The sequence below is a fragment of the Pelobates fuscus genome, chromosome 2 (assembly GCF_036172605.1).
Source record: "Pelobates fuscus isolate aPelFus1 chromosome 2, aPelFus1.pri, whole genome shotgun sequence".
Classification (NCBI taxonomy): Eukaryota; Metazoa; Chordata; class Amphibia; order Anura; family Pelobatidae; genus Pelobates; species Pelobates fuscus.
The window spans coordinates 350,130,351-350,158,315 of record NC_086318.1 but is presented as its reverse complement, the minus strand read 5'-3'; the positions used below and the strand labels follow the sequence as shown (position 1 = coordinate 350,158,315).

The 27,965-nt window shown below is 43.4% G+C and overlaps 1 protein-coding gene across 2 annotated transcripts in view; it reads right to left on the bottom strand.

Moving 5' to 3' along the window:
- The window catches only part of LOC134585871 (interferon-induced, double-stranded RNA-activated protein kinase-like), a 92,203-nt gene extending 64,537 nt beyond the window's left edge, over positions 1–27,666 (bottom strand). For both annotated transcript variants that reach the window (XM_063441354.1, XM_063441355.1), the window contains exons 1-3: positions 27,561–27,666; positions 8,306–8,441; positions 5,655–5,713 (exon numbers count right to left, since the gene is read on the bottom strand). In XM_063441354.1, the coding sequence (XP_063297424.1) occupies positions 5,655–5,713; positions 8,306–8,441; positions 27,561–27,658 (293 nt within the window). In that variant the 5' untranslated portion in view covers positions 27,659–27,666. The remainder of the gene's footprint in view (positions 1–5,654; positions 5,714–8,305; positions 8,442–27,560) is intronic.
- Positions 27,667–27,965: the final 299 nt, after the last annotated feature.

The following is a 27,965-nucleotide window of genomic DNA, read 5'->3' as shown; positions in this document are numbered from 1 at the left end:
TAATACAGGGAGCTCAAGGTATCCTTCTAAACCTGAACATCCCCTATTTATTTATTACTGGCATTTATAAAAATGCCAACATATTCAGCAGTGTTGAACAATTGGGAAAAAGACAATAAAGTATAAACAGACCAATACAAAAGGTAGAGGGCCCTGCCCGTGAGCTTACAATCAAAATGAACCCTAATTTTATATGTTCCCAGTGTGATGGAGCCTCCTCAGATCATGCTTCAATTTGTGCAGGACTCCAAGTCAAACATCCCCTTAACCCTTAAGGACCAAACTTCTGGAATAAAAGGGAATCATGACATGTCACACATGTCATGTGTCCTTAAGGGGTTAAAGAGCATAATCACTCTCCGGGTCACATGCACTCCCATGCAACAGAGCGCTCTTATTTTTAATTTCTGGGACTGATTTACAGGACAGGGGCAGCTGCGACTCCTCCAGCGGGACCAGGTGCTAATCACCTAGAACTCTAAATCAGAGAGCCCCTTTCTCCAAAGTCAGGAGGACTCTTTTTCGGAGAAGGTTCCTTAGCCTGCAGCATACTGGAACTCTGTGCCGGATCGGGAAATGGCCACAGTCTGGCTAAACTTCATTTGATAATTACTCATGCTGTGTACATCCAATTCGGGTGCTTTTTGGACATATTTCTCATGGGAATTGTCCCTGTTCGGGAATGTATAATTTGTTGATCTACTATTGCTGCTGTAAGGCGTCCTGTTGTCTGGAAGTTAAAAAAACGGATTCCAGTTAGGGGGCTGAGCCAAGCAACAGAGCAGACTGGTCGCAAGGAGAGAGTGCTCCTGCATATTATCGACGATTTTCCACGAATCAGGGCTCCAACGTTTGATTTGAGTGACAGTGGGTACTTTGCTAGAAATAGGGAAGCAGAATGGGTCGCAAGATCAAGAAGCAAAATGCTGAAAAAAAAAAAAAAAACACGTCAAGAAACAAAGAACGCTCTAGTCCGATGTAGCAGTACTCCGCTCTGACATACAGGGCCTGACGGGGCAGCTGGGGGCTCTAGAGTCTGCCTCTGGGAACTGTGTACACCAACTGGCTGCCCTACAGCAAACCGTCCAAAGTCTCCAACTTTAAAACGAAACTTATGATCGCGGCTTTGTGGCATTGGAAGACGCTTGGCCCAAACACAACCTAAAGATCAGGGGCACTTCAGAAAACACACCTGTGGCGGAAATATCGCACCTCTTGCGGAGTCTACTGGCAGAGTTGATATCCCCCATGCAGGCCAAGGCAATTGGACTGGACGGCTACTTCCGAGTCACAAGGCCAGCCAAGCGACCTAATTGTACAGTTCCAGCAGGAGAAAGACAAGGCTGCAGTGTTAGCAGCAGTAAAGGAACGCCCACCTTACCCATTTGAAGCCATGTCCCTCACCTTCTATACAGACCTCTCCGGAGGTACGATGGCACGGAGAAGGTCACTCAGGCTTCAGAAGACAAAGCATCCAATATAAATGGCCCGTTCCCTGATTGTTCTCCAGGGCAAGAAAAGCATCTGCTACAAGACCTGCAGGGGGCAACTACCCTACTACCTGAGCTGGGACTCTCTCAGGACTCTCTTCAGCTTGATGAGACCCGAAGAGTGGCAGAGCTGCGACACCACTGGGACCCAGACCACCTTCATCCCAAGACAACCAGGGAAAGACATGCCGCAGCCACCACCTGAACACCTTATTGTTATTAGCAGTAAACCTATACTGTTAGATATGTTTTGTTTTCATTATGTTCCACCATTTAATTTGTCTACCATCTTAGCTCTCTTACCCCACAGATTGACTGGTCTCTGGACAAAACTAACACCCCTACCGCTTACTTAAAGTTCAGAGGAATTGAAAATCTTTGTAATACGGAAGCCAGGCTTAATCTCTGTACACCATCGGATACATCCCATACCCAATTACACCTGACACGACACGGTTATGTCAAGCCCGTAGATAGATGCCAAGTCTATCAAGATCGTGGCTTAACTTAATTAGCTACCCTGCGGGAGATGTATAATTTATGGTTTACCGCTATACCACCTATCTAATTGAATTTTTTTTTTTTTTAAACCCCTTGTTAAGATTGTTTTTAAAAATATGTGCCTGTGTTCCAATAATGCATGTTTTACCCTTCACCACAAAGTGTTGCCTAGCGTTTGGGGAAAGGGCTATTGTCACTTCAATGCTTTCTTTCCAGCAAGAGGGAACTTTTGACGGAGGTACTCAGCCGGAGTACTGAAGCTCCAGAACACCCAGCATCAGGAAATTTAGGTTCATGATAAAATAGTTAAATGGAAAGTGTCAAAATGCTCTTAGTTACAAAGCTTGGAGGAAGTAGGTTATAAAAATATAAAACCCCACAGAACCCTTTGACATGGCGTAGCAACATTTGACTTACAAATGCTTAATGGAAGATCACAGCAGGAAATGTTTATGGGATAAAACTACAAAAGAAGAACAAAATACAGTGGAACCTTGGAACTCGAACAGTCCCATTCTCGAATAATTCGGAAGTCGAATTAAAATGTCTCGATACACGAACGATCCTTGAACTCTGAACACATCACGCAGCATTCACCTCTATGGTAACCTCGCTAGACCTCATTAGTAGGACGCATCGCCATTCCATTCTGTTGGGAAACAGCTCTCGTCCCTAAGCAAACAGCTGCATTCTGTCAGCAGAGCTCTATTCTGTGCCCTTCTGGCCACTATTAGTGGCAGAGTGTTTGTGAATGCAATAATTACCTTATCTTTTAACATTATATTATATGGTTTTACACTATGTTTTATCTTAGGTTTTTATTTTATATATATATATATATATATATTCCTTATTTTTGCTGTGCACATTATAACAGACAAGCTTGCAGTGTTACGATATCATTAGCAAGCTTAAGAAAACATAGTTAATCATAGGAATGACATTTGAGTTGACTGCACATTTATACATTTTAAGGATCATGCATAATGCATAAGCAAGCGTAACATTGCAGATAAAGAAGGGGTAAACAAGCATGCTATATAGATGCATCGGAGTGTGAGACTTTAATCTACACTTCCTTTATGGCATAACTTTTCAGACAAGACAATAGATAGGTATATGAAACATGAGAAGTAATACCACTGGTACTGACTGGAATATTGTTGGTATGCAGAAATTAGACATAAGCAAACTTGAGAAACTGCTGCCCCAAATATGCTAGCGGGCCAGTTTAGGGAAGGAGTGAGGGACCTCCAGGCCTAGGCTCAAGAATGTGTGCATCTTATCCTATGCCCACTTGACACAGCAATGGACCTGGCAGATTTGTGTTGCTCAAGTCCCATATAGCAGTGCCCCACCAGCCCCAGGCTCTAGCACAGTCCAGTGCACTTTGCCCTCCGGTCCGGTCATGTCCTGCTACCCAGAAGTGGTAGCAGGATCTGCTGCCAGTGACCTGCTTTGCACGCTGAATCTTTGTATCCCGAGGATGTGGGCTGTGCCTTGGGACTTGTCCCTGGTTGGACTGAGGCCTAGGTAAGTGAAGGCTGCTGGCGGTGCGGCGTTTCTGTGGTCGGTGCGCTCTCCGCTTCCTCCTCTTCTGCCTCCCTGCTTTTGGCGTTAAGGTAAAGCAGTTAAATGTGGGCTTTGCAGGCTTGAGCAGTGTTGAGGTAGTAACCCTCAGTGGGTTTGGACAGGTGAAGTGGAAATGCGTGAACGGCTTGCTATGCAAGTCCAAAAATCGTGGCACAGTTTGTCTAATCTGTCTGCAAAGCTTTTAACGCAGTCTGGGCTCCCTGGGACAGTGGGCGTGTCAGCCATTTTTATTTCGCCACGCGGTCTCAAGATCAGAGATCGATGTGGTCGTGGCAGCGTGGTTAGTGTTCCCAGTGGGGACCAGGATCTCCCCCGCCGCTCCAAAGTGGGAGGGGGGGGGTAACAGGGCTTCAGTTGGTTCACTGCGGGGTGTGCAGTCCCCGGCGGGAGTACAGCCGCCTCTCCCAGCCGACGGGCCGGCAGTCCTGGAAGGCCAGTTTTCAGATGGAAGATTAAACTTGCAGGCTTGGTTATCCTTGTCAAAAGTATCGTCTGTTCTTGGTTTCGTGCTGTTTAGAACGCTTTTTTTCAGTTTTAGCACATTTAAGCCTTGTGCTGGCTTAAAGAAAGCACGTCTGGCTAGCTTGAGGATGAGGATCAGGCTCCCCCACCCCCCATGTTTATGTTTTTAAGTGATTAAAAGCTGGAATTAGTTTCCTAACTGGAGTTTTATCATACCGGTATATTTCGGGGGACTGGTAACCAGTGTATGTATATTATCTAATCGGTGATCTTCACAGATGTTTGCATAGCTCACCACACTATTTCTTTGGATTTTTTGTGTATATCATGGTTTTTGAAGTTAACCAGAGTGTTGGTGACAACTAGGAGACTTACTATACTTTTTGTGTTTTCGAGTCTTCAAATAGAGTTCAACTCAGTCTACAAATAGAGTTCCACTCAATCTCCAAATAGAGCTCCATTCTGTAAACAAACAGCTCCATTCAGTCTTCAAATTAACGCTGTAATTGTGGTGGTCTGGAACGGATTAATCAAATTTACATTAATTCCCATGGGAAATGTTGATTCGGTTCTCGAACAAAACGGAACTCGAACAGCCATCTGGAACGGATTAAGTTTGAGCTCCGAGGTTCCACTGTGGTGTAAAACTGTTAAATAGAAAAGGTGGTATAGGATGGCACTCACAGACGGAGAGAAGTTATGTACTGTTCAGAACAATGCAGCTTCTTAATGAATTAGATTCACATGGACGATTGTATAGGAAATAGCCTTCATTCAAAACAGATAAAACCAGGATCCCACCCCCCATGAAGAAATACTGGCACTTTCTCTGAGACTCTGACTTCTACTTACTTCAGCTAAATTGTGTAAGCCGCTAGCTAGTTAACCGTTCAGTGGTCGAATCGGAGGTGAATTGTGTCGCTGTCCTAGCTCTGTGTCAATTTGAAGGCGTTTGTCGAACTGTATGCTGAATTCAGAGGAGAATTGTGGGCTGTCCTGGTTTAACGGTTTTAAATAAAGGCTATTTCTTACACAATCGTCCATGTGCATCTAATTCATTGAGGAGCTGCATTGTTCTGAGCAGTAGATAACTTCTCTCCGCCTGTGAGTGCCATCCTATACCACCTTCCTTTTATATTTTTTAACTATGTTTTTCTTTTTATTCCATAAGTATTTCCTACTGTGTTCTTCCATTAAAGGGACACTATAGACACCCAAACCACTTCAGCTCACTGTAGTGGTCTGGGTACAGTGTCCCTATTGCACTTAGAACTGATATGTTTACATTGCCAGCCACTAGAGGCGCTTCCGGAATGTTACCAGACTTTTGGTTCACTAACTGACACTGGATGTCCTCACACTCTGCATAAGGACATCCAGCGTCAGCTATTTCCCCATAGGAAAGCATTGATTCAATGCTTTTCATATGGGGAGGCCTAATGTGCGGGTGGCACTCGCCACACATGCGCATTAGCGCCCCCTCGTCAAGTGTCATCAGATTGGGACATTGGCGTTGGGATCAGGAATGTACATAAAGGGTTTTTAACACTGTGCTTCATTTAGCAATCATTAAAAATGTATCGATTTTTAAAACAGGAATTGCAGTACCTTGAGTTTAATGCACTAGGACAGCGGCTTGTCTGTGGGGTATTTGAAGAGTTCTGTAACTGGAAAATAAAGGAAAAATAAGTACCGTATTATAAGCTGTGGATAAACAATCAAATTATCAGTATTCAAAAATATGGGCATAATCACCTATTAAAGGTGGTATATTGGACAGCAATTGTAAAATATTACATTCAGTCATTTGGAATGTCAAAACTAAAATAACAAAAAACACACATACAATCACAAAAAAGCTTCAAATTCAGAAGCAATAAGTTTGTAATTATTACTAAGCAAAATTCTGAGTGCAACTTTTATCCCCCCATATCGTTTGAACCACAAAAACACACTTAGGGCTTTTAACCTACTTTGAGTAAGATACATCTAGGGGTCCATATACTTATTGCTGCACTCATTCCAAATATGCAGATGGAAAATTGCATGCTTGGTATCTTGTAAAATAATTCCCTTTAATGAAGAATTAAAGCTTCAACTTAAAGGGACACTATAGGCACCCAGACACTTCAGCCCATTTAAGTGGTCTGGGTGCCAACTCCCATCACCCGTAACCCTGTAAGTGTAATTATTGTCGTTTTTATAAACTGCGCCAAGAAAATGGCTTTGTTTTTCTGGTACTATATGATCCCTTTAAGAACCCACAGGGCCCTAGTTTGCCACCTCCCAGCCTTCTTTCATCACATAGGGATGGTTCTGAGATTCGGTCTAATCCCTGGGCCAAGAAGTGAAACTACCGCCGGTGCAGCTGCACTAGGGCTCAGATCCGGAGGGGCCCCATGCATTTAGGGACACCCGATGGGCATGTGTCATCAGGGGCAAAGTTGTGTGCTGTCTCTCTTCAACAGTACCTCTTTCATACCTGCAGCGTGAGAGGAAGTTAGAACTTTTGACCAGTATTTGTGTCTGCATTAAAACCAGCTACCTAATATCACGTAGGTCCCCCTCGTGCTGCAAAAATGGCTCTGATGCATCGAAGCATAGTCTTCACAAGACCTATGAACATGACTTGTGGTATCTGGCACTAGAAGCAGATCCTTTAAGTCAAGCAAGTTGCAAGGTAGGGTCTCCATGGATCGGATATGTTGCTCTAGCACATCCCACAGATGCTAAATCGGATTGAGATCTGGGTAATTTAAAGGCCAAGGCAACACCTTGAGTGCTTTGTCATGTTCCTCATACCATTCCTGAACATTTTTTGTAGTATGGCAGGCTGCATTATCCTGCTGAAAAGGCCACTGCCATCAGGGAACACCTTTTCCACAAAGAGGTTTAAGTGGTCTGCAAAAATCTCTAGGTAGGTGGAAAGTATGAAAGTAACATCCACATGAATGCCAGGATCCAAGGTTTCCCTGCAGAACACTGTCCAGAGCATAATACTGCCTCTGCTGACCTGCCTTCTTCCCATAGTGCCATCCTGCTGCCATCTCTTCCCCCGGTAAATGGCGCACACACACTCAGCTATCCACCTGATCCAAAAGAAAACATGATTCATCAGACAAGGCAATCTTCTACGATTGCTCAATGGCCTAGTTCTGATGCTTACGTCCCCATTGAAGGTGCTTCCAGCGATGGACAGAGGTCATCATGGGCACTCTGACCACTCTGCAACAACCCCATATGAGGCAAACTGCAATACACTGTGTGTTCTGACACCTTTCTATCATGGCCAGCATTAAATCAGAAATTTGAGCTACACTAGCTTTTCTGTGTAATTGGACCTAGCGCTTTGCTCCCCATGTGCATTAGTGAGCCATGGGTGCCCATGACCCTGATGCCGGTTCAGGAGTTGTCCTTCCTTGCACCACTTTTGGTAGGTACTTACTGCAGTAAACAGGGAATACCCCACAAGCCTTGTCGTTTTGGAGATGACCCAGTAGTCTAGTCATCACTATTTGGAACTTGTCAAAGTCACTCAGATCTTTTTGCTTGCCCATTTGTTCTGCTTCCAACACATGAAATTCAATAACTGACTGTTCACTTGCTGCCCAATATATCCCACCCCTTTCATTTGTGCCATTGGAATGATAGAATCAATGTTATTTACGTCACCTGTCAGTGGTTTTCATGTTGTGGCTAATCAGTGAATGTGTATCAGTGTATGTTTATATGTGCATACAACTCAGCATTCAAACGCCAACACTACACACAAATCAACCTTGTATTCAAGCATACAAAACACACCTCTGTATTAAAACAAACACACTTTTGCATCAAAACACCAACACCACATACAAACACACTCCTACATACTCCATACAAAAATTTTCTCACATTCAAATACACAAACACTGCTAAATGCTAAATATAACCCTAAAATGATGGACAAATGGTAGATCCCAAGCTGTCGAAGCATTAAGGAAGTTGTACGTCAGGTATGGATCTACCTTTTACTTTTGCCACCCTTGAGATGGGAAGGGGGCAAAAAAAAAAAATTATTGTGCAGGGGTCCTCTCTACGTTAGTTACGCCACTGCCTAGGCAGCAGTCTAGCGTCTGCTTGTCCAACAGGCATAAAAAAACAGCTCGCTTACCAGAATAATGAATCCACCTCAAATCAGCACTACTATCAAAGACGTTCTAAACTTCTGAACAGCTGAATTAACCTCCTAGCACATAATAAGAAATTTGGAATCTTACCATGGGGGAATTGCTTTGATCTTGAGTTTGTAGAGTTTCAAGAGCCATTCTGGCCGCCATGTTAGCTGCTCCTTTTTTTGTTGCATGTTCTCCTTCACCAAGTTTTTCACCATTTACAAGAGCATGAAATGTAAACCTAAAAAAGAAGAAAACCAGTTTGCTTTTTTAATTATTCCACTCAAAATATAAAAGCCAAAACAGCAAAAGTGAATTACCGGTTAATCATCAATAAATTATATTGATTTTTTTTTTTCCTTTAGGAAGGTAGTCAGCGAAATGTAGCTCATGGCCAGAGGAGAATCTGCTAATAAACTACATGTAATGGAAGATTTCCCCAGCTCTGTATGAATGTGCTAAACCATACTGCGAGACTAAATGTAGGAGAGGTCCCTCAGACAAGTCCAAATTATTACCCTGCTATTCCCTAAAAGAAACATTCTGGGCACCTTAGCAACTTCGTCTCAGTGAAGTGGTTATTTTAACGGCAATTTTATTTACAGACACAAGGGGCAGCGATGGGGGTCAGTTTTGCACATTCTTATGCCAATATATGCATGGGTTATTCTGAGGAGACAAAGGTGTGGGAGAATAACTCATGGAGGTGCAACTTGGTCTATCACAGCTTCCTAGATGATATCCTTACACCCTGTTCCAAATTATTATGCAAAATATTATTTTTCTCATTTACCTAAATAATTGATGTAAATAACAGTCAGCATAATTCTCATGTTATCAACTATTAAGAGTACAATTCAAATTTTATTGAACAAACCTCCTAATGATAGCAGTATTTTTTTTAAACATAAAATACTTACAATGCACTGTTCCAAATTATTATACACAGTAAGTTTCAAAACACTTTATAGGTTGTAAAGAACTGAAAATTGTCATTTGTTGTGTTTGCAGCATATTTACTGAAATCAAAAGCTATTTCAATCAAACTTATAACAACATTTTAACAGGTAACATACGACCCCTTATTTTATAGCAAAAATAAGTCACAAGTCTTGCATCCATTGAACTTGTGAGTTTTTGGACAGTTTCTGCTTGAAGTTGTTTGCAAGATGTTAGAATAGCCTCCCAGAGCTGCTGTGTGGATGTAAACTGCCTCCCACCCTCATAGATCTTTTGCTTGAGGATGCTCCAAAGGTTCTCTATAGGATTGAGGTCAGGGGAGGATGGAGGCCACACCATGACTTTCTCTCCATAGCAGCCATTGATGCAGAGGTATTCTTTGCAGCATGAGATGGTGCATTGTCATGCATGAAGATGATTTTATTACGGAAATCATAGTTCTTCCTTCTGTACCAGGGAAGAAAGTGGTCAGTCAGAAACTTCACATACTTTGCAGAGGTCATCTTTATACCTTTGGGGATCCTAAAGGGGCCGACCAGCTCTCTTCCATTGATTCCGGCCCAAAACATGCCTCCACCACTGCCTTGCTGACGTCGCAGCCTTGTTGGATCAGGGAAGTACAAGGTGAGCTTTATATACATATATAATAGAGTGCCTAATGGCTATACCTATTACTTATATATACACACACACAATCCTGCTGATACATATTAGTATATATATTGCAGCCAGAGACAGACTGAAAGAAAAAGTTGCAAGGATAACAGAAAATCCAGGAAATGTCATGCCTGCCCATCTGATGCAATTAAGGGGAAAAACTTCTACAGAGACTGCTTTAAATCATAGCAAATGAAGAAGCATCTACCTCTGCTGAGGTAATTTCTAAGACTGTGGCTGCTAGAGTTAGAGAGGCAACTTGCAAGAGTCGTTCCTGTAAAAAAACTAAAAGAGCAAGAGAAGATTCACATCAAGCTCTATGTCAGAGGTTCAGATACCAGATTACTAACTCAGAGGATGAAGACAGCATGGATTACCCTTATAACCTAGATGGTAAAGCGGTTGATTCATTTCTCTAAGAATCCCAGAGGATCATGGAGAAGCTACGGACTCAGATATATACTTAGAGGGCCTGCACAAGAGAAGAATCACTTTCCCTATACACTGCAAAATTAAAGATCTGATAGAATCAGAATGAGTGGGGGGGGGAGGGACACAGAGAAAAGGTATGTCAGCCCAAGGGAAATTCAATTTATTATACCCATTCCAATCATCAGACACAAAATTCTGGAAAACGGTACCTAAAGTGGATGCGGCTATAATCAAAGTGGCAAAAAGCTGTTTTACCAATAGACAGTGCAGCGTCATTTAGGGAACCAATGGAAAAGCATTTGGATGCTAACCTAGTCAAGACTTCCACTCTTTAGGGGAAGCAATCCATCCTGCAGTGGCCTTAACATCGTTGTTAAGAGCTCTAAGGGTCTGGACCGCTACTTTTACTGAAGACATTTCTAAAGGCACTAACAGATATATTACTGGAAATTTCCAGAGATTTAAAATTTGCTTCAAATGTCATTACAGAAGCATCGGTAGACATTACCAAGCGTATAACTAAAGTCAGGGGCCAATCAATTTTAGCCAGAAGAGCTCTTTGGTTGAGAACACTGGGTGCAGATAATTCACCAAAAACTAACATATGCCTACTTACTTTTAAGGGAACCTTCTATTTGGGACACCCTTAGACGATGCTACATCTGATGGCGGCTCAGGGGAAAAAAGTTCTCCTGCCATAGGACAGAAGAACTAAGTGATATCCTAGCGCAGAAATAGGCAACCTTTGGCACTCCATAAGTTTTAGACTACACTTCCCATGATGCTTTGCCAGCATTATGGGTGTAAGAGCATTATGCGGGATGTAGTCCACAACATCTGGAGTGCCAAAGGTTGCCTACCCCTGTCCTAGTGAATGGGGCAGAGGATACAAAGAACACAGCTCCTTTCAAGACTCCAGATTTTATAAGCCTGGAAGATAATATTTTAGAGGGCCATACTGGAAGGGACAACAGAGCCAATCCGTTAAAATCCAAAGAGGAAGAGGAAACTCATTCTGAGATGATACTTTGTAGAATTTGAAGAAGGTATTCCATCCATCATGGTGGGATTGGCAGTATCTCGCGAAAAAAAAAAAAAAACCTATGCAAGAATGCCTAGAAAAGCTCCTTCAACAGGAAGTTATTTGTTATGTTCCTTGCAAAGAAAGATTTCCAGGAATTTACTTTGTTTTTCTCACCCAAAGCCAACAGGGAAATGGAGAATGATTTTGGATCTAAAAAAGGTGAACGGTCTATTAAAGAAAATAACTTTCACGATGGAGAGTATTTAGACTAGAATTCCTCAAATATATTATACAGAATGGCTAACCTCCAAAGACCTTCAAGATGCATACTATCACTTGCACACAAAAGATATCTAATGTTTGGGGGCGGAGCCTGGCTGTGGAGCTAAACGGACGTACACTGTAAGAGCTCCTGGGCCTAAACAAGCTAATTGGGTTATAACCACGGGCCAACCTGGCAATTTGGACCCGAACCGGCAGGACCCGGCTCAGTAAGCATCTGTGCACCGGGGGATACCCCACATGAGCGTTTAAGACACTGGAATCCCCGGATCGAGGCTTGCGGCCTACACCACGTGGTGCTGAAGAGAGACGGCCGCTCTCTCAGCTCTCGGAGCCGCTGAGCAACTCAGCCGCCCTCCTCCCCACCCCCCGGACCGGAGGGGGTTATCCCGGTCCAGCTCCAGACCCAAAGGAGCACAAGCCGACAGCACAGTGTCACAGCATCTACTCAAAATGGAGGCTGCATGCAGGGGAAAGGAACAAGGGCGCCACGCAGACCCACGACTGCTAAGCGATGACCTGCCAGCCCGCATCGACCAACTGTTTGCAAACTTTTGGAAGAGGCTGCAGGAGAAGCTGGTACTCGGAGCTGGACAAGAAACGGCACCACAACGATCTGCCTCTCCCCATGAAAGCAACGCCTACACGGCGTCGAGACCAGGCCAGACTGGGCCCCATCGGACCCCGCGGAGAAGGGGAGCAAGGGGAAGCCTTAAAGCCCCAGACAGTCTCACCTGTCCAATGCATGGTATGCCAACCCAAACCGATCCACGACGCGCAACCGCCCTCCCACGATCGGGTAAGCGCTTACCCTGAGGTCACCGGACAAAGTCCTCAAAGGCACCAGCGGCAGAAACTCCGTTCACGCGGCAAACCATACACCGCACACCCCACAAGCTCAAGACCGCACAGAAACACACACTCACGGTGAAGACCTCACCAGAGAAGCCGCAGACGCAATCAACGGCATTAACAGCAGCACGGTGCAAGCTCAAGCCTGACAAGCCAGGAAAAGATTCAGCCCTGATTGCTGAAATATACTGCCTCTCTTCGGAACCTCAAAGCCTGGATGCTCGCCCCGGGGAATACCCCAGACCCGGCATCTGCAGACGAAACCGTAAAGCAAGCGGCCAGATCAAAAGAGCTCATTCACAGCTCAAAGGCAACCAGACCAAGCTACACTGGACAACACACAAGAGGATGCCGCAACTGCCTACCACTGGGACTCCCATAGTGTCGGAGGTACCGGGGAAAGCCCCCTCACGTAATAGGGCCAAGGCTAAACTGGGTGGTCCGCTCAAGACTTTCCCTAACCAAGGAGGTCGGAAGCCAAGTCGGGGCATAGGGTGAACTCCCAACAACGTACTACCTGTGGTGTACATTTCAGTTACTGCCTTGCCTCAACTCCACTGACTGAAATGTACCAACCCTTGCCTGGCGCTATGTTTCCTAATCATATTTAGCCACATCCCCAGGCATAGATGAGGTTTAATCATTTTCATTGTTCTCATGGTGTAATTGTCTCCCCAGGGACATTCAGTTACTATTAAGACAAACGTTGGTTACAAGTTAATCTTTTACACATAGACAGTTAACGAGCTCAGCTAACCTCTCTTGTACAAGCCCTGACTAACACCTCACTCCAATAATTTTCTTTCATCTTTACCCATAACAAATGTGCTATGATAAACAGCGGTAATTTATAACAACGCAATAATTTATCAATTATGTTCCACTGGTTAGTATAGCCTGACCCTTCTAATCTGTTGTTTTATCTTTCCACTGACTATTTCTCCTAGTATTATAAATGTAAAATGTAGGGGGGGCGGGGCCTGACCGGGGAGCTGAGCAGACACGCTTTTTGTGAGCTCCCGAGCCTGGGCCCGATTTTTAGCGGAAAATGGAGGGAAACTCACCCAAATTGGACCTTCAGCCCACCATAAATGGCACTGTGAAAGCAGGGGTACAGAAGGACACCTCACAGACCTGCAAACCCGCTGGGAGTCCGGGCTGGGAACTTGGGGCCTACAACGCATGGTGGTGGGGAGAGACGGACGCTCTCCCGACCTGCCAAACCAAGCGGTACCTGAAGCATCGGGCCTCTCTACTCCCCCCCCCCCCCCCCCCCAGGACCAGTGGGGGTTATCCTGGTCCGTAAAAGCATGTACCTTAAGCCAAACTTAGCTGCAATTGATGTAAACTGCCAAACACACGAAGCACAAAGACAAGCGGACGCTCATAAAATGGCGACCCCAGGCCACACTGCAGAGCATGCTCCCACCCAGCCTCTACACGAGCGTCTGGACGCACTGCTCCGCCGGTTCTGGGAGAAACTGGACAGTCGGACGGCACATCTAACCTTGCAACACCAAGAAGAGGTGAGGCGGACTCAGGCTGAGAGGCAGAGCGGGCAGACCCCGTGAAAAGCCGCCACGCACCGACAGACGGCCCACCCACCCAGGCAGGGGAACATTAGGAGACCCCCTCCTATACACCGGCCACACCGCAGGAGAGCCGCCCCCGCCGCTGGCGGCGGACAACCACCAGGGCCCTCCACAGCGCCCATCATGGGAAAGGCCCGGCCCCGAGAGGCAACCGAGTCTGTGGCCGCATGGTGCCAGGAATGCCAGGAATGAGGGAGAAGCCCCCTGCCGCAACCACCTCCACCCCTCGCTGACCCACCTGAAAAAACTGCCGGAACTCCCGCCCAGAGGGAGCCTGAGCGGTCGACACGCACCCGGTCGCACAAGCAGAGCCATCAGAACGAGCATAGGGTGAGGCAATCCGGACTCATACAGGCCACGGCCTGCAACCAACAACCCAGCCCACAACGCAGAGACTAACCTATTACCCAACTGAACTATAGACTTTAATGCATGCCACTTACCATGGTAATCAGACCCAGCCATAAGCAACACATACTTCATCCCTACCAAGGGAGTACACTCACCCGGCACAGCTAGCTGTACGCAGGCACCACACATAAAAGCAACACTACCCTCGCCACCTGCATGGCGCCCACAATGGCTTTTTACCGCACATATATATTGACACACCAGCCTGACCCCGAGAATGCCCAGCTCAGCAGACTCGGATAGTGCAGCTTCACCCTCACGAACCGCTGTAGTGCCTCAGCATGCTCCCACATGGTACCACACACCTGTGTTACTCTCATTGTCACGCACTGTCTTAACTTAATCTAGCTTGTGTTTGTGATTTCTCTCAATATGCAGCAGTTAAACAATCATACCTTAATAGCTTGTTATAAACTACCCTAATGACTGGCAAAGGCACACCAGCTGACTCATGGTTTCACCTACTCGGTATTATAATGGTGAAATATTAAGACTAGTTTATGCACTGTTAATTTAACATGTTACATACTGGATCAAACAATCCATAGCCTGAATATCCATGCTACAGTTTAAACTTTAACAATCTGTAATGTATCTACATTGACTGCAGGGCTCCAAAAGTGGCTGCAGCATTATGGTAGTAACTTCACATAACCGTTGTTTACTTACCTTTAAAATGTAATATATCTGTTTCGATAATCGACATAACAAAAAATGTGGCATTACTGAACAAGGAAGTGTATTTATCAGATGCAAATGTTGTATTAACCCCATTTTGTGAACAAACCGTACATTATCCTTTTCTCTTCTGTATCCCATCTCATATGCCGCAATAAAACAAAGATTGACAAAAGAAATAAAAATAAATGTAAAATGTACAGTTAAAAGGTAACCTATAGGGGGGCGTGGCCGACCGAGAGACTGAGCGGACGTCTCTATGCGAGGCTCCGTGCTAAACAAGCAGAAATTAGACTTTGGCCGAAAAAAACAGAGACTTACCTGACCGAAACCCTCACCCCCACTTCAGGACGCAATGGGGCGAAAAAATAGAAAAATTCAGCGCCCAGAGACACATCGCCTACCAGACATCCGACTCTCCTTTGAAAGGCCCGTGCCGCGGCCGATACCCAAGATGGCGCCGGAAGCCAGCACAGAACAGGAGATGTCGGATGACTCCCCAGAGGAGGATGAACCCCTTACACCGCAATCGGGCAGGGAATCCGACTCATCCGAACCAGACGAGGACTCAGCCCCTGCCACAAAAGGGGACATTAAAAAGCTCCTACTGGACCTCAGAAAGGTATGGAAGGAAGACCTACAAGAGGTCCAGGCAGAGGTGGTGATAGTCCACAACAAGGTCAGAGCTATAGAGGCAAAAGAAGCAAACAGAGAAAGCCAAATGCAGGAGGCTAGAACGCAGATGGAGGGACTGACCTCGCAAGTGCAGAAGCTGAACCGCATGGTAACAATGCTGGAAACGCGCCATAGACGTAGAAACATACGTCTCAGGGGAATCCCAGAGATGATTGACACAGAGAAGCTGCTGCAATATACACAGAGCCTCATAGACACACTAGGAATCAGGGGAGGGACTGCCCCGCCACTGATCACCTCGGTGTTCAGGGTCCGAAAGTCCCCAGCAGCACCTGAGGGCTCCGCCAGAGATGTGATAGCGGTAACACGTGATGTTGCTATCAAGAATGCGATCATGACCTACTCTAGAACGCAGGGGAACATAACCTTTGAAGGCAGTACAGTGGCTGTATACGGCGACATCCCGTTCCCTGTGCTCATGGAAAAACGCAAATTGGCACCGGTGGCAAAGAAACTAAGAGACTGCTCTATAAAATACCGCTGGGGAGTGGAAGGATCCCTGGAAGTGACAACTGGGGACAAAGCCCATACACTGACATCAGCAGACGACCCCGAGGAGCTATATAAGCACCTGGACATGCGCCCACAAACTCTGACAGACACATCCTCCGAACAGCACCGAACCGGAAGAAAAGAGACCGGCACCAACACAGCTCAGAGGTGGGCCAGACCACTAGGGGGAACTACCTCTTGGCGCTGAGTCAGAGACTTCACCTCATACCCCCATCCCCAGGCAGTGACCCATCCAATCCAGAGCCCAATATGAACCGAGACCTAGCTCGCACTAGACAGTAGTCCAATTATAAATTGTGAAACATCAGGGACTAACGATTACAGGCAGACCATCGCTGTTAATCGTGGTATATAAGCCGCAAAAGTTATGCCTGCTTTACTCATGTTAAATATACATAAAATGAAAAGTTATGTTTTATTCACGATAACTCAATAAAATATAAATTGAAAAAAAAAAAAAAGGTAACCTATAGAGTCTAGATAGATTTGAATACCCTACGAACCTACGTTACGATCTCACTCTATAATAGAGATACCAAACATGTACCTACTCTTGTCTCTGTAACTTTAAAAATTGTGCATGTTTTCTCACTGCCTTACTGCTTACAAGCTGTGTATTTTATCTCCTGTCACAAGCTGTTGGGGCGTGACAAGTTGTATGTAATTATCTGCACTTCAAAAATAAAGAATTAAAAAAAAAACAAAAAAAAAGGATATCTAATGTTCAAGATTTGAGACAGTCATTTTGAATTTCAAGGTATGCCGTTTGGTATAAGCGCCGCTTCCAGGATATTCACGAATCCTGATCGCTCTCCCAAGGGAAAAAAAATTAATCAGCATATTCCATTATCTGGATGATATACTGATTGTGAACAAATCAAAAGGAAGACTGATAAGAGATACAGAGACATTCATTCAGGACTTACAAGATTTTGGCTGGATAATAAACTTCAACAAGAGTCAAAAGCAACTTGTCATGCTCCCGAGCAGGTCAGAGAGGAGACGATTGCAAGGGTTATTGGTTAAAACTTTATTTGTCGTATTAGACATAACAAATTTACTGAAATAATGAATAAAGGGCAGTCTGCCACAAACAGGATACTTTGTGAGAAAAATAGGGTTTAGGCGATATGCCACAAACAAGATCTTTAGAAAGTAAATGAATAAGTATTTTGTATACAAGCAGGCTTGAAGTTATACCAAGTAGTTAAGGATTTCCAGGATACTTTGCAATGCAGCTAGTTATAGGTAAATACCGTTTAGTAAAAAGCAATACAGGATCATGCAGAGTTGCAGAGGTTGAAACAGGTAGGTATATTCCCAAATAATATAATGCAGGTTGCTTACGAGATCATGCAGTGATGCAGCAATTGAAGCAGTTAAGATTCTTCAATGAAGGCAATACGCCACAAATCAGGATTCTTGGAAGCTGATAAGGAAAGTGTTTCGGTAAGATGTAATTCAGGCAAGTTCAGGATGAAGTCTATGCTCCAATAAAGAATCTCTGTTCCTGGTAATATCCTGTATTTTATCTACATTATTTCATTCTGTAGAGAACGTACCTGCAGTGCCTCATCCTTTCTGAATTACATCTTACCGACAAATAAAGTTTTAACCAATAACCCTTGCAATCGTCTCCTCTCTGACCTGCTCAGGAGCATGACACAACTATCACAACACATACATATCCTAGGAGCAAGCATCAATACAAAGATAAACTGGATAATGTTAACAGAAGACATACTTACAAGACTAAGGGACAACGTTTCAGCAGCAGTGGCTTGCAGAGTTATGACAGTCACAGAATATATTAGCATCCTGGGAATAATGTCCTCAACTATCGGTTTAGTGAGGTGGGCACACTGGAACCTGAGATTAACACAGACAAGTTTCTTAGAACAGTTTAATCAAGAAGATCAAGAATGGGAACAAAAGATCTGGATCACAGAAGAAGTAAGAATGTCTCTTCAGTGGTGGATGAACAAGGAAAATATCAGGAGAGGCTTCCTGCTAGAGGACTCTGAGTAGGAATTAATAACCACAGATGCCAGCGGAAAATGTTGGAGAGCTCAATAAAAGTACTATCTAGCCTAAGGATTGAGGCCAATGAAGTGTTGGAGTTTCCATTCCAATATTCTGGAATTAAGGGCAGTCTTCAAATCCCTGTTGGCCTTCAAGCACCTCTTGAAGAACAGATGGTCAAGGTAAGAGTGGACAACTCTACTGCGATGGGCTACATCAATCACAAAGGAGGGACAAAGATCAAGCAACTCATTTAAGAAATCAAACCTATAATACTCTAGGCTCAACAGAATTTATAAGGATTATCAGCTATCCATCTTCCAGGAGAATTGAACGACGTTGCTGACTATCCAGGAGAATGGAAGCTGAGTTCGGATACGTTCCAACAGGTATACGATCTATGGAAAACACCCGATATAGATCTGGCAAACTCCAGAAACAAACAAGTCCCCCTTTTCTATTCCAGAAGATTCAAACAGAGAGCAAAAGGTCAAGATGCCCTAACACAGAGATGGATTTTTTGGCTGGGATATGTATTCCCTCCCCTTCCGTTATCCAGAGAACTGTCAAAAAGATCTAGGAGAAAAATGTAATTATCGCAATTATCCTCTTTGGCCAAGGAGGCCTTGGTTTCCACTGCTGTTGAGTCTGTCACAAGGAGTTCCTTGGAAACTGCCTATCAAGAGAAACCTATTAGAACAGTGCTCAGTTCTTCATGAAGATCCTGCAATATTCCATCTGAAGGCCTGGAGATTGAGATAAGCTAGAGGCTTATCAGATAATGTGGTGGTGACTATTCTCAAAGCTAGAAAACACACTACGACAAAAGTATAGAATCTGGAAGGCTTCTGCTGACTGGGCATCATCTCTCGAGAAAGTTTATGAAACCCTTAATCTTCTTGATTTGTTGGAATTTTTACAAAATGGTTTGCATAAAGGTTTGAGCCTTAGTTCTCTTTAGGTACAGTTATCTGCATTTTCAGCTATCACTAACCACCAATGGGCCCTAGATCCTACGATTAAGCATTTTATCAAAGGACCAATGAGAATTAGACCACCTTAAAAAAAAACCTCATTCCAGCATGGGACGTGTCTACAGTTTTGCATTTCCAAATTTGAACTGAACCAGGAGATTATCCTACCTTCTTTCTTTGAAAACCCTTCTTCTGAAGAAGAATTCCTTTGGCACACTTTGAATGTGGTGAGGTTGTTACGCATTTACCTTGATCATACTAAGGAATTTAGAAAGTCAAATAGACTTTTTAAAAAAAAATTCTTTATTTTTGTTATGCAAAGGTTGAACAGATGCTCTTGCTATGCCCCAACAGCGTAGCGAGAAGTTTGAGATACAAACAATGCAGAGTACAGGGCATATGAGATTCTTGCACATTTTTGTTAAATAACTAAGTCGCAGACTAGTCATCCATGGTCAAATAGACTTTTTATTGTACCTTTTAGCTACCATAAAAAAAGGTATGTCTGCCTCTGTCTCTACTATCAGGAGATGGATTACTTCTGTGATTCAGAAAGCTTAAATATTCGCTGGTAAACCGGTGCCGGAAGGTGTTAAAGCTCACGTGAGTAGGACTCTCTTGGCCTCTTGGAGGATACTTCTACAGAAGAAATTTGTAGGGATGCAGCATGGTTATCTTCCAACACTTTGTGAGGCACTATCGCCTTGGCGTTTCAAGCTCATCTGCCCCCTCATTTGGCAGAAATGTCCTTACCTCTGCAACGAACGTTTGATTCAATTTGGTTTAACATTGAGATGGTGCAATTGTTTTTTATTACCTACCTTTTAATTTTGCTTGGGAAGTCCCATAGGTGATGCTGACATGGATTGGCCAGGAAAACAGAAAATTGTTATAATACTTACCGTAATTTTCTTTTCCTGGCTAATATCCTAGTCAGCATCAAAGTATCCTCCCTTTTTTCTGGGCTGACTTGTTTTTTTGGACTGCTTTTTCTGGGGAGGTTGATTCCTTATATGCCATCATTTGAAATTTAGATTCCTGTTCTATCAGCAGAGAGGGAGGAGCTACCCCACGCTGACATTGATATTAGCCAGGAAACGAAAATTACGGTAAGTATTGCAACAATTTTCTGTTTTGGTGCACTGCCGGTGGATGGACTATCTGATGAAGTGCTTGCTGCTTATTACAGAGTGCTTTCTACATTGTCATTTTTACATTGCCATCGAAACACTGACCAACACACACACACTGACACACACATTTACACATTCTTGCACACAGTCACAGAACTCAGTCTACCTGCTCCTCACTGCTCCCTCACGCGCGCAGTTTAGTGATGCTGGGTGCTGGAATATGACGTTATTACAAAAGATGGCGCGCGCGAGGGAGCAGTGAGGAGCAGGAAGACTGAGTTCCCTCGCTGCTGCCAGTGACCTCTCCTCCCCGGCCAGGTAAATTTGAGCAGAGTAGGCACCTGCAATGTGGGGAGAGCAGGTGCCTACTCTGCCTTAAAGGAGCACTATAGGGTCAGGAACACAAACATATTTCTGGCCCTATAGTGTTAAAACCACCATCTAGCCCCCCCTGGCCCTCTCTTGCCTCCCTAAATATAGTAAAATCTTACTTGTATTGAAGCCTGAAACTGATGGCTCTCCCCCTGCCTGCCTCAGACCAGCAAGCTTTCTGCTGACATCATCAGAAGTGTTGTTCTGAGCCAATCACAATGCTTCCCCATAGGATTGGCTGAGACTGTGAAGGAGGCAGATCAGGGGCAGAGCCAGCATGATTCAACTACAGCCCTGGCCAATCAGCATCTCCTCATAGAGATTAATTGAATCAATTAATCTCTATGAGGAAAAGTTTAGTGTCTGCATGCAGAGGGAAGAGATACTGATATGTTGTGATGCACACTAGGCAAGACTGAGATAGGAAGCAGGTCTAGTAGTCATCTGAGGAGTGGCCAGTGGAGTTATCACTAGGCTGTAATGTAAACACTGCATTTTCTTTGAAAATACAGTGTTTACAGCAAAAAGCCTGAAGGTAATGATTCTACTCACCAGAACAAATTCAAAAATCTGTAGCTGCTTTGGTGACTATAGTGTCCCTTTATGTCCCAAACATGTCAAACTCGCGGCTCGCCAGGCCGCAAAGATATTCATTGGGTACCGCATGCGGCCCACGAGTTTGACATGTTTGCTCTAGGGCAATAAACACTGCTTAAATGGACATCAGCACAACATGAAGGCATTTGACAGCTTTCCCTAATAAATATGCTGGGGTGTTTTTTGCATTCTTTCACCTACTACTTTGCGGTGTCAATTTCATGCAAACTCACCTGCAAGTGGTTAAAATATTCTACTCCCAAGAGAGCCAAACTGCAGCCATCCTCATGCATGGTCAGCAGTTTAGGAGATTGCTGAATACTTTGTGGGGAACAAAACCAGTGCTGCAGCTGGTATGATAAGCAGTTACATTGGATTGGATAATGGGATAAAATTACACCCCATACACAAAAACGAGAGGCTCCAAATTAGAGGAGCCCCTTCCTGGTCAAAATCATGAATCTGCCCAGGGTTGGCCTGTCCACCGCCCCTGTACTTTTAAGAAATGAGCTGTAAGGTGCCTGGGCCGCCTATGCATATATCTATAGCGATTACCGCTATATAGATATATGTTGTTCCGGGCCCAGAGCTGTAATCTCCACTTCAGCAACAGCAAGTACTGGCTGCTCCTCTCTCAAGCCGCGAGAGCGATGCAAAGCATGCTGTGGCAACCCAGCAGCATCGCTCTCTCTGCTCGTGGAAGGAGCGGACCGAACCTGCTGCTGGAGGGGAGATTACAGCTCTGGGGCCCCTCTTCACTATCTTCCAGCTTCACTGAGCCATCAGACCACCAGGAGATTAAGTACCATCCCTCCCTACCCACAGGTAAGAGGTAGGGAGGGAAGAATAAACATAAGTAAAAATCAAAAACAAAAAAAACTGCCTCACCCCCAATTAAAATACACACACAGGGCCGCCATCAGGGAGTGACAACCATAACGGTTGTCACAGGCCTGGCGACCCTGGGGGGCCCGGCCGCCCTGGCCCCACGTGGAGCAGCGAAACTGCCGCAGGTGCATCTGCACCGGGGCCCATCAGGTGGCCCAAGCCTTTAGGGGCCACCTGATGGGCCCTATATCTTCAGGGGCCCGGTCTGCGCTGCGGCCGTGTATTTGCGCGACCGAGCCCCTTTAAAAAAAAATTCGGCTACACCACAAGTGCTGCTGGGAGGAAGAGGAGAGGACACCAGAGGCATCCGCTCCCATCATCCCCAGCCACCCTCCTGCAACTTAAAGGTAAGAGGAGGGTGGCTGATAAATGAGGTGTGTGTGTATATGTATGTGTCTGCAAGTATGTATATATCAGTATGTATATATGTGTGTGTGTGTGTGTATGTCAGTATGTATATATGTGTGTGTGTATGCCAGTATGTATGTGTTTGTATGCCAGTATGTATGTTTGTGTGTATGTCAGTATGTATGTGTGTGTGTGTGCCAGTATGTATGTGTGTGTGTGTAAGCCAGTATGTATGTGTGTATGTGTGTGTGTATGTCAGTATGTATATATGTGTGTGTGTCAGTATGTATGTGTGTGTATGTCAGTATGTATGTGTGTGTATGTCAGTATGTATGTGTGTGTATGTCAGTATGTATGTCTGTGTGTATGTCAGTATGTATATCTATGTGTGTATGTCAGTATGTATATCTATGTGTTATCTCAGTATGTATATATGTCTGTGTGTGTGTCAGTATGTATATATGTCTGTGTGTATGTATGTATGTGTGTGTGTGTGTGTATGTCAGTATGTATGTATGTGTGTCAGTATGTATATATGTCTGTGTGTGTATGTCAGTATGCGTGTATGTCAGTATGCATATATGTCAGTATGTATATGTCTATGTGTGTGTCAGTATGTATGTGTGTATGTATGTATGTCACTATGCATGTATATCTCTGTGTGTGTATGTCAGTATGTATGTGTCAGTCTATCTGTGTGTGTGTGTGTGTATGTCAGTGTGTATATGTCTGTATGTATGCATGTCTGTGTGTGTGTGTGTGTATGTCAGTGTGTATATGTCTGTGTGTGTGTGTGTGTATGTCAGTATGTATGTGTGTATGTTTGTATATATCTATCTATCAGTATGTATTTCAGTATGCATGTCTGTGTGTGTGTGTGTGTGTGTGTGTATGTCAGTATGTATCTGTGTATGTATATATCTGTGTGTGTGTATGTATGTGTATGTATGCCATTATGTATGTATGTGTGTGTGTGTCAGTATGTGAGTATGTATGTACGTCAGTGTGTGTATCTGTATATGTGTCTATATGTGTATATGTCTGTTTCAGTATGTGTGTCTGTTAGTATGTGTGTATCTTTCTGTGTGTGTTTCTGTGTCCTTTTGTGTATATTCCTGTGGGCAGGATTTGGAGGCGGGGCTTGGAGGCGGGCACCCGGGGGCCCAGACCTTGAGCTGTGTTTGGGGCCCCACAATTTCTGATGGCGGCCCTGCACACACACCACATGCACGACACACACTGCATCCACTATACACACACACACACACAGTACATGCACCACACACACACACTGTCTCCACTATGCACACGACACACACACAAATTACATGCACTACATGTGAACTATATGCACACGACACACACATTACATGCACTACACACACACACGCTGCATACAATCCACACACTGAATCCATTTCACAAATACACACTTTGCATCCACTATACAGTTACTGTATTCACTACACACTGTATAACATAATGAATGTGGGCGTGGTTTAGGTTTTGGGGAGGGCAGCATTTCACCCTTGGAGCCAGACAGCACAATGTCTTGGGCCGGCCCTCATTCTGCCTATATCTGGAGACTGTCTCTCAGGTACTTTGAGGAGGAGTATATATATATATATATATATATATATATATATATATATACAGAAAAATGAAAAATCAAAATGCACTCACAGGTCTTCTTAAGTGGAACACTTAGTGCTTTATTGTTTCAAAACTGGTGTACAGAAATCAATCGACGTTTCGACCCTGCCGGGTCTTTTTCAAGATCGCAGAGTACATGACAGTGAAGTGTTTATATATGAAATACAAATCTAAATTAATGTGCACTTACCCAATGGTGAAGTGAGGTGGAGTGAGTCTGCCCGTTGGAACCCGGAAGTGCTTGGAAGCCGCATAGGACGTCACGTGATCGGGACGTCGGACGGAAGAAAAGTGGTTGTCAAGACAACGGTAAACACAGAGAAAACTCAGATACCGGGCGCAAGTGAAACGCTGTGGAGAACAGAGTGGGAAGTATAGACTACCACATAGTCTGTATAACCCAGATGCCAGGAAAGAGTGCTGGTGGACTAACCAGTGTAGTGTACTAACGTGTTAAGAGTTATAAACACACATGTGAAAAGAGTGCCAAACCAAAAAAATTTAACCAGTGAGACAACACAAAAAGCCTGGCATCGTGAATAAAGGTTAAAATCAAAGCAGAGAACGACATGTATTTAAACAATATTATATGCAAAATATATATATGAGATTTATACACTCAAGCATGCTATTATATGCATAAGTTCCATACCAGAACAACTTAATAAACAATGTTATATACATAATGTATGCATGATTAATGCACTAGAGCATGCTGTACGATGTACTACTAATGTGATGATCTAGTACTACGAAATATATCATAAACAAAATCATAAACTCTAATGGTGACACAGACTAACTCCCATCACTCTATATATTTTCCAAATGAATATCATGTCTAAAGGATAAAGGGGACAGCCCTTGAGTAACAAACTAACCCCACATGGAGTAGTCTGAGATACCCCTGGACTGGTCAAAGTCCCATGTCAGAACAAATAGATAATAGAGCAGGAAGATAAATCCATAAGTGACCAAATGCCACTAGTAACTGCATCTAGCGTAGTGCCGGATATTAACACTCAGTTGACTGTCTGAGACCAACCAAACTTTAAGTCCGATATGCCAAATGGTAATACGATACTACCAGCATATGATTGCTATGTACAAATGAGCAAACTAATAATAAATCAAAACATAACAAACCAAATCTAATGCTGATCAGACAATCACGTCTAATGGGACCACATGGAACTCTATGTGGTTAATCTATACTGGGGTCTATCTTGTAGAATCATAGATGTAGCGTATAATTGCTACATACATGTCAAATAAGGAATGTTAGTGTAAATACGTGGTAAACGTGTCTCAATGGTACTAGGACAACCTAACATATGGTGATAATAATCCCCACCTTCATAATACGATACTACCAGCATATGATTGCTATGTACAAATGAGCAAACTAATAATAAATCAAAACATAACAAACCAAATCTAATGCTGATCAGACAATCACGTCTAATGGGACCACATGGAACTCTATGTGGTTAATCTATACTGGAGTCTATCTTGTAGAATCATAGATGTAGCGTTCTACAAGATAGACTCCAGTATAGATTAACCACATAGAGTTCCATGTGGTCCCATTAGACGTGATTGTCTGATCAGCATTAGATTTGGTTTGTTATGTTTTGATTTATTATTAGTTTGCTCATTTGTACATAGCAATCATATGCTGGTAGTATCGTATTATGAAGGTGGGGATTATTATCACCATATGTTAGGTTGTCCTAGTACCATTGAGACACGTTTACCACGTATTTACACTAACATTCCTTATTTGACATGTATGTAGCAATTATACGCTACATCTATGATTCTACAAGATAGACCCCAGTATAGATTAACCACATAGAGTTCCATGTGGTCCCATTAGACGTGATTGTCTGATCAGCATTAGATTTGGTTTGTTATGTTTTGATTTATTATTAGTTTGCTCATTTGTACATAGCAATCATATGCTGGTAGTATCGTATTACCATTTGGCATATCGGACTTAAAGTTTGGTTGGTCTCAGACAGTCAACTGAGTGTTAATATCCGGCACTACGCTAGATGCAGTTACTAGTGGCATTTGGTCACTTATGGATTTATCTTCCTGCTCTATTATCTATTTGTTCTGACATGGGACTTTGACCAGTCCAGGGGTATCTCAGACTACTCCATGTGGGGTTAGTTTGTTACTCAAGGGCTGTCCCCTTTATCCTTTAGACATGATATTCATTTGGAAAATATATAGAGTGATGGGAGTTAGTCTGTGTCACCATTAGAGTTTATGATTTTGTTTATGATATATTTCGTAGTACTAGATCATCACATTAGTAGTACATCGTACAGCATGCTCTAGTGCATTAATCATGCATACATTATGTATATAACATTGTTTATTAAGTTGTTCTGGTATGGAACTTATGCATATAATAGCATGCTTGAGTGTATAAATCTCATATATATATTTTGCATATAATATTGTTTAAATACATGTCGTTCTCTGCTTTGATTTTAACCTTTATTCACGATGCCAGGCTTTTTGTGTTGTCTCACTGGTTAAATTTTTTTGGTTTGGCACTCTTTTCACATGTGTGTTTATAACTCTTAACACGTTAGTACACTACACTGGTTAGTCCACCAGCACTCTTTCCTGGCATCTGGGTTATACAGACTATGTGGTAGTCTATACTTCCCACTCTGTTCTCCACAGCGTTTCACTTGCGCCCGGTATCTGAGTTTTCTCTGTGTTTACCGTTGTCTTGACAACCACTTTTCTTCCGTCCGACGTCCCGATCACGTGACGTCCTATGCGGCTTCCAAGCACTTCCGGGTTCCAACGGGCAGACTCACTCCACCTCACTTCACCATTGGGTAAGTGCACATTAATTTAGATTTGTATTTCATATATAAACACTTCACTGTCATGTACTCTGCGATCTTGAAAAAGACCCGGCAGGGTCGAAACGTCGATTGATTTCTGTACACCAGTTTTGAAACAATAAAGCACTAAGTGTTCCACTTAAGAAGACCTGTGAGTGCATTTTGATTTTTCATTTTTCTGTATATATTTGACGCCAGCAATTTGCACCCAGGCATATTAAGACACGTTTATTGTCTTTGAGGAGAGTGCCAAGCTTTCACTTGTATATATATATATATATATATATATATAAAATACAGATTTTGGAAGAATCTTTAAAGCATTACAGATATAAGGTAAAAAAAAAAAATGTTGCCTATTATTTCCCTTTAAAAAAGACAAAACACAGACTGAAAATCTTACCAACGAACATGAGGTGGACCTGTTACCGAGACCTCGTGGAACTCATACGTCAATCCCTTCCTGATGCATTGGTTTATGAGCTGGCCTTTGAAGTCCATCTTGAATGCAGTATTTAATTATATAATACCTTAAGTAGAAAGAAAAAAAATATTAAATTAGAATAAAAAAATATCCCTTTGGAAGTGAGGAGATGGCAGGGCAGTCACCATTCTAAGAGATGTGTCTTATCTTGGTCCTGAAGGAGGTTTAAAGGGGCACTCTATATTGCTTAGAGTGTACTGTAGGCATCCCTGGGTTTAATGTTAAATTGTTACTGGTTTAACATAATAAGCAGAATCCAAAATGTAAAAATATAGCGGAAAAGAACTAACAGCAGTGTGAAACAATATACCTTGTACAAGTCTC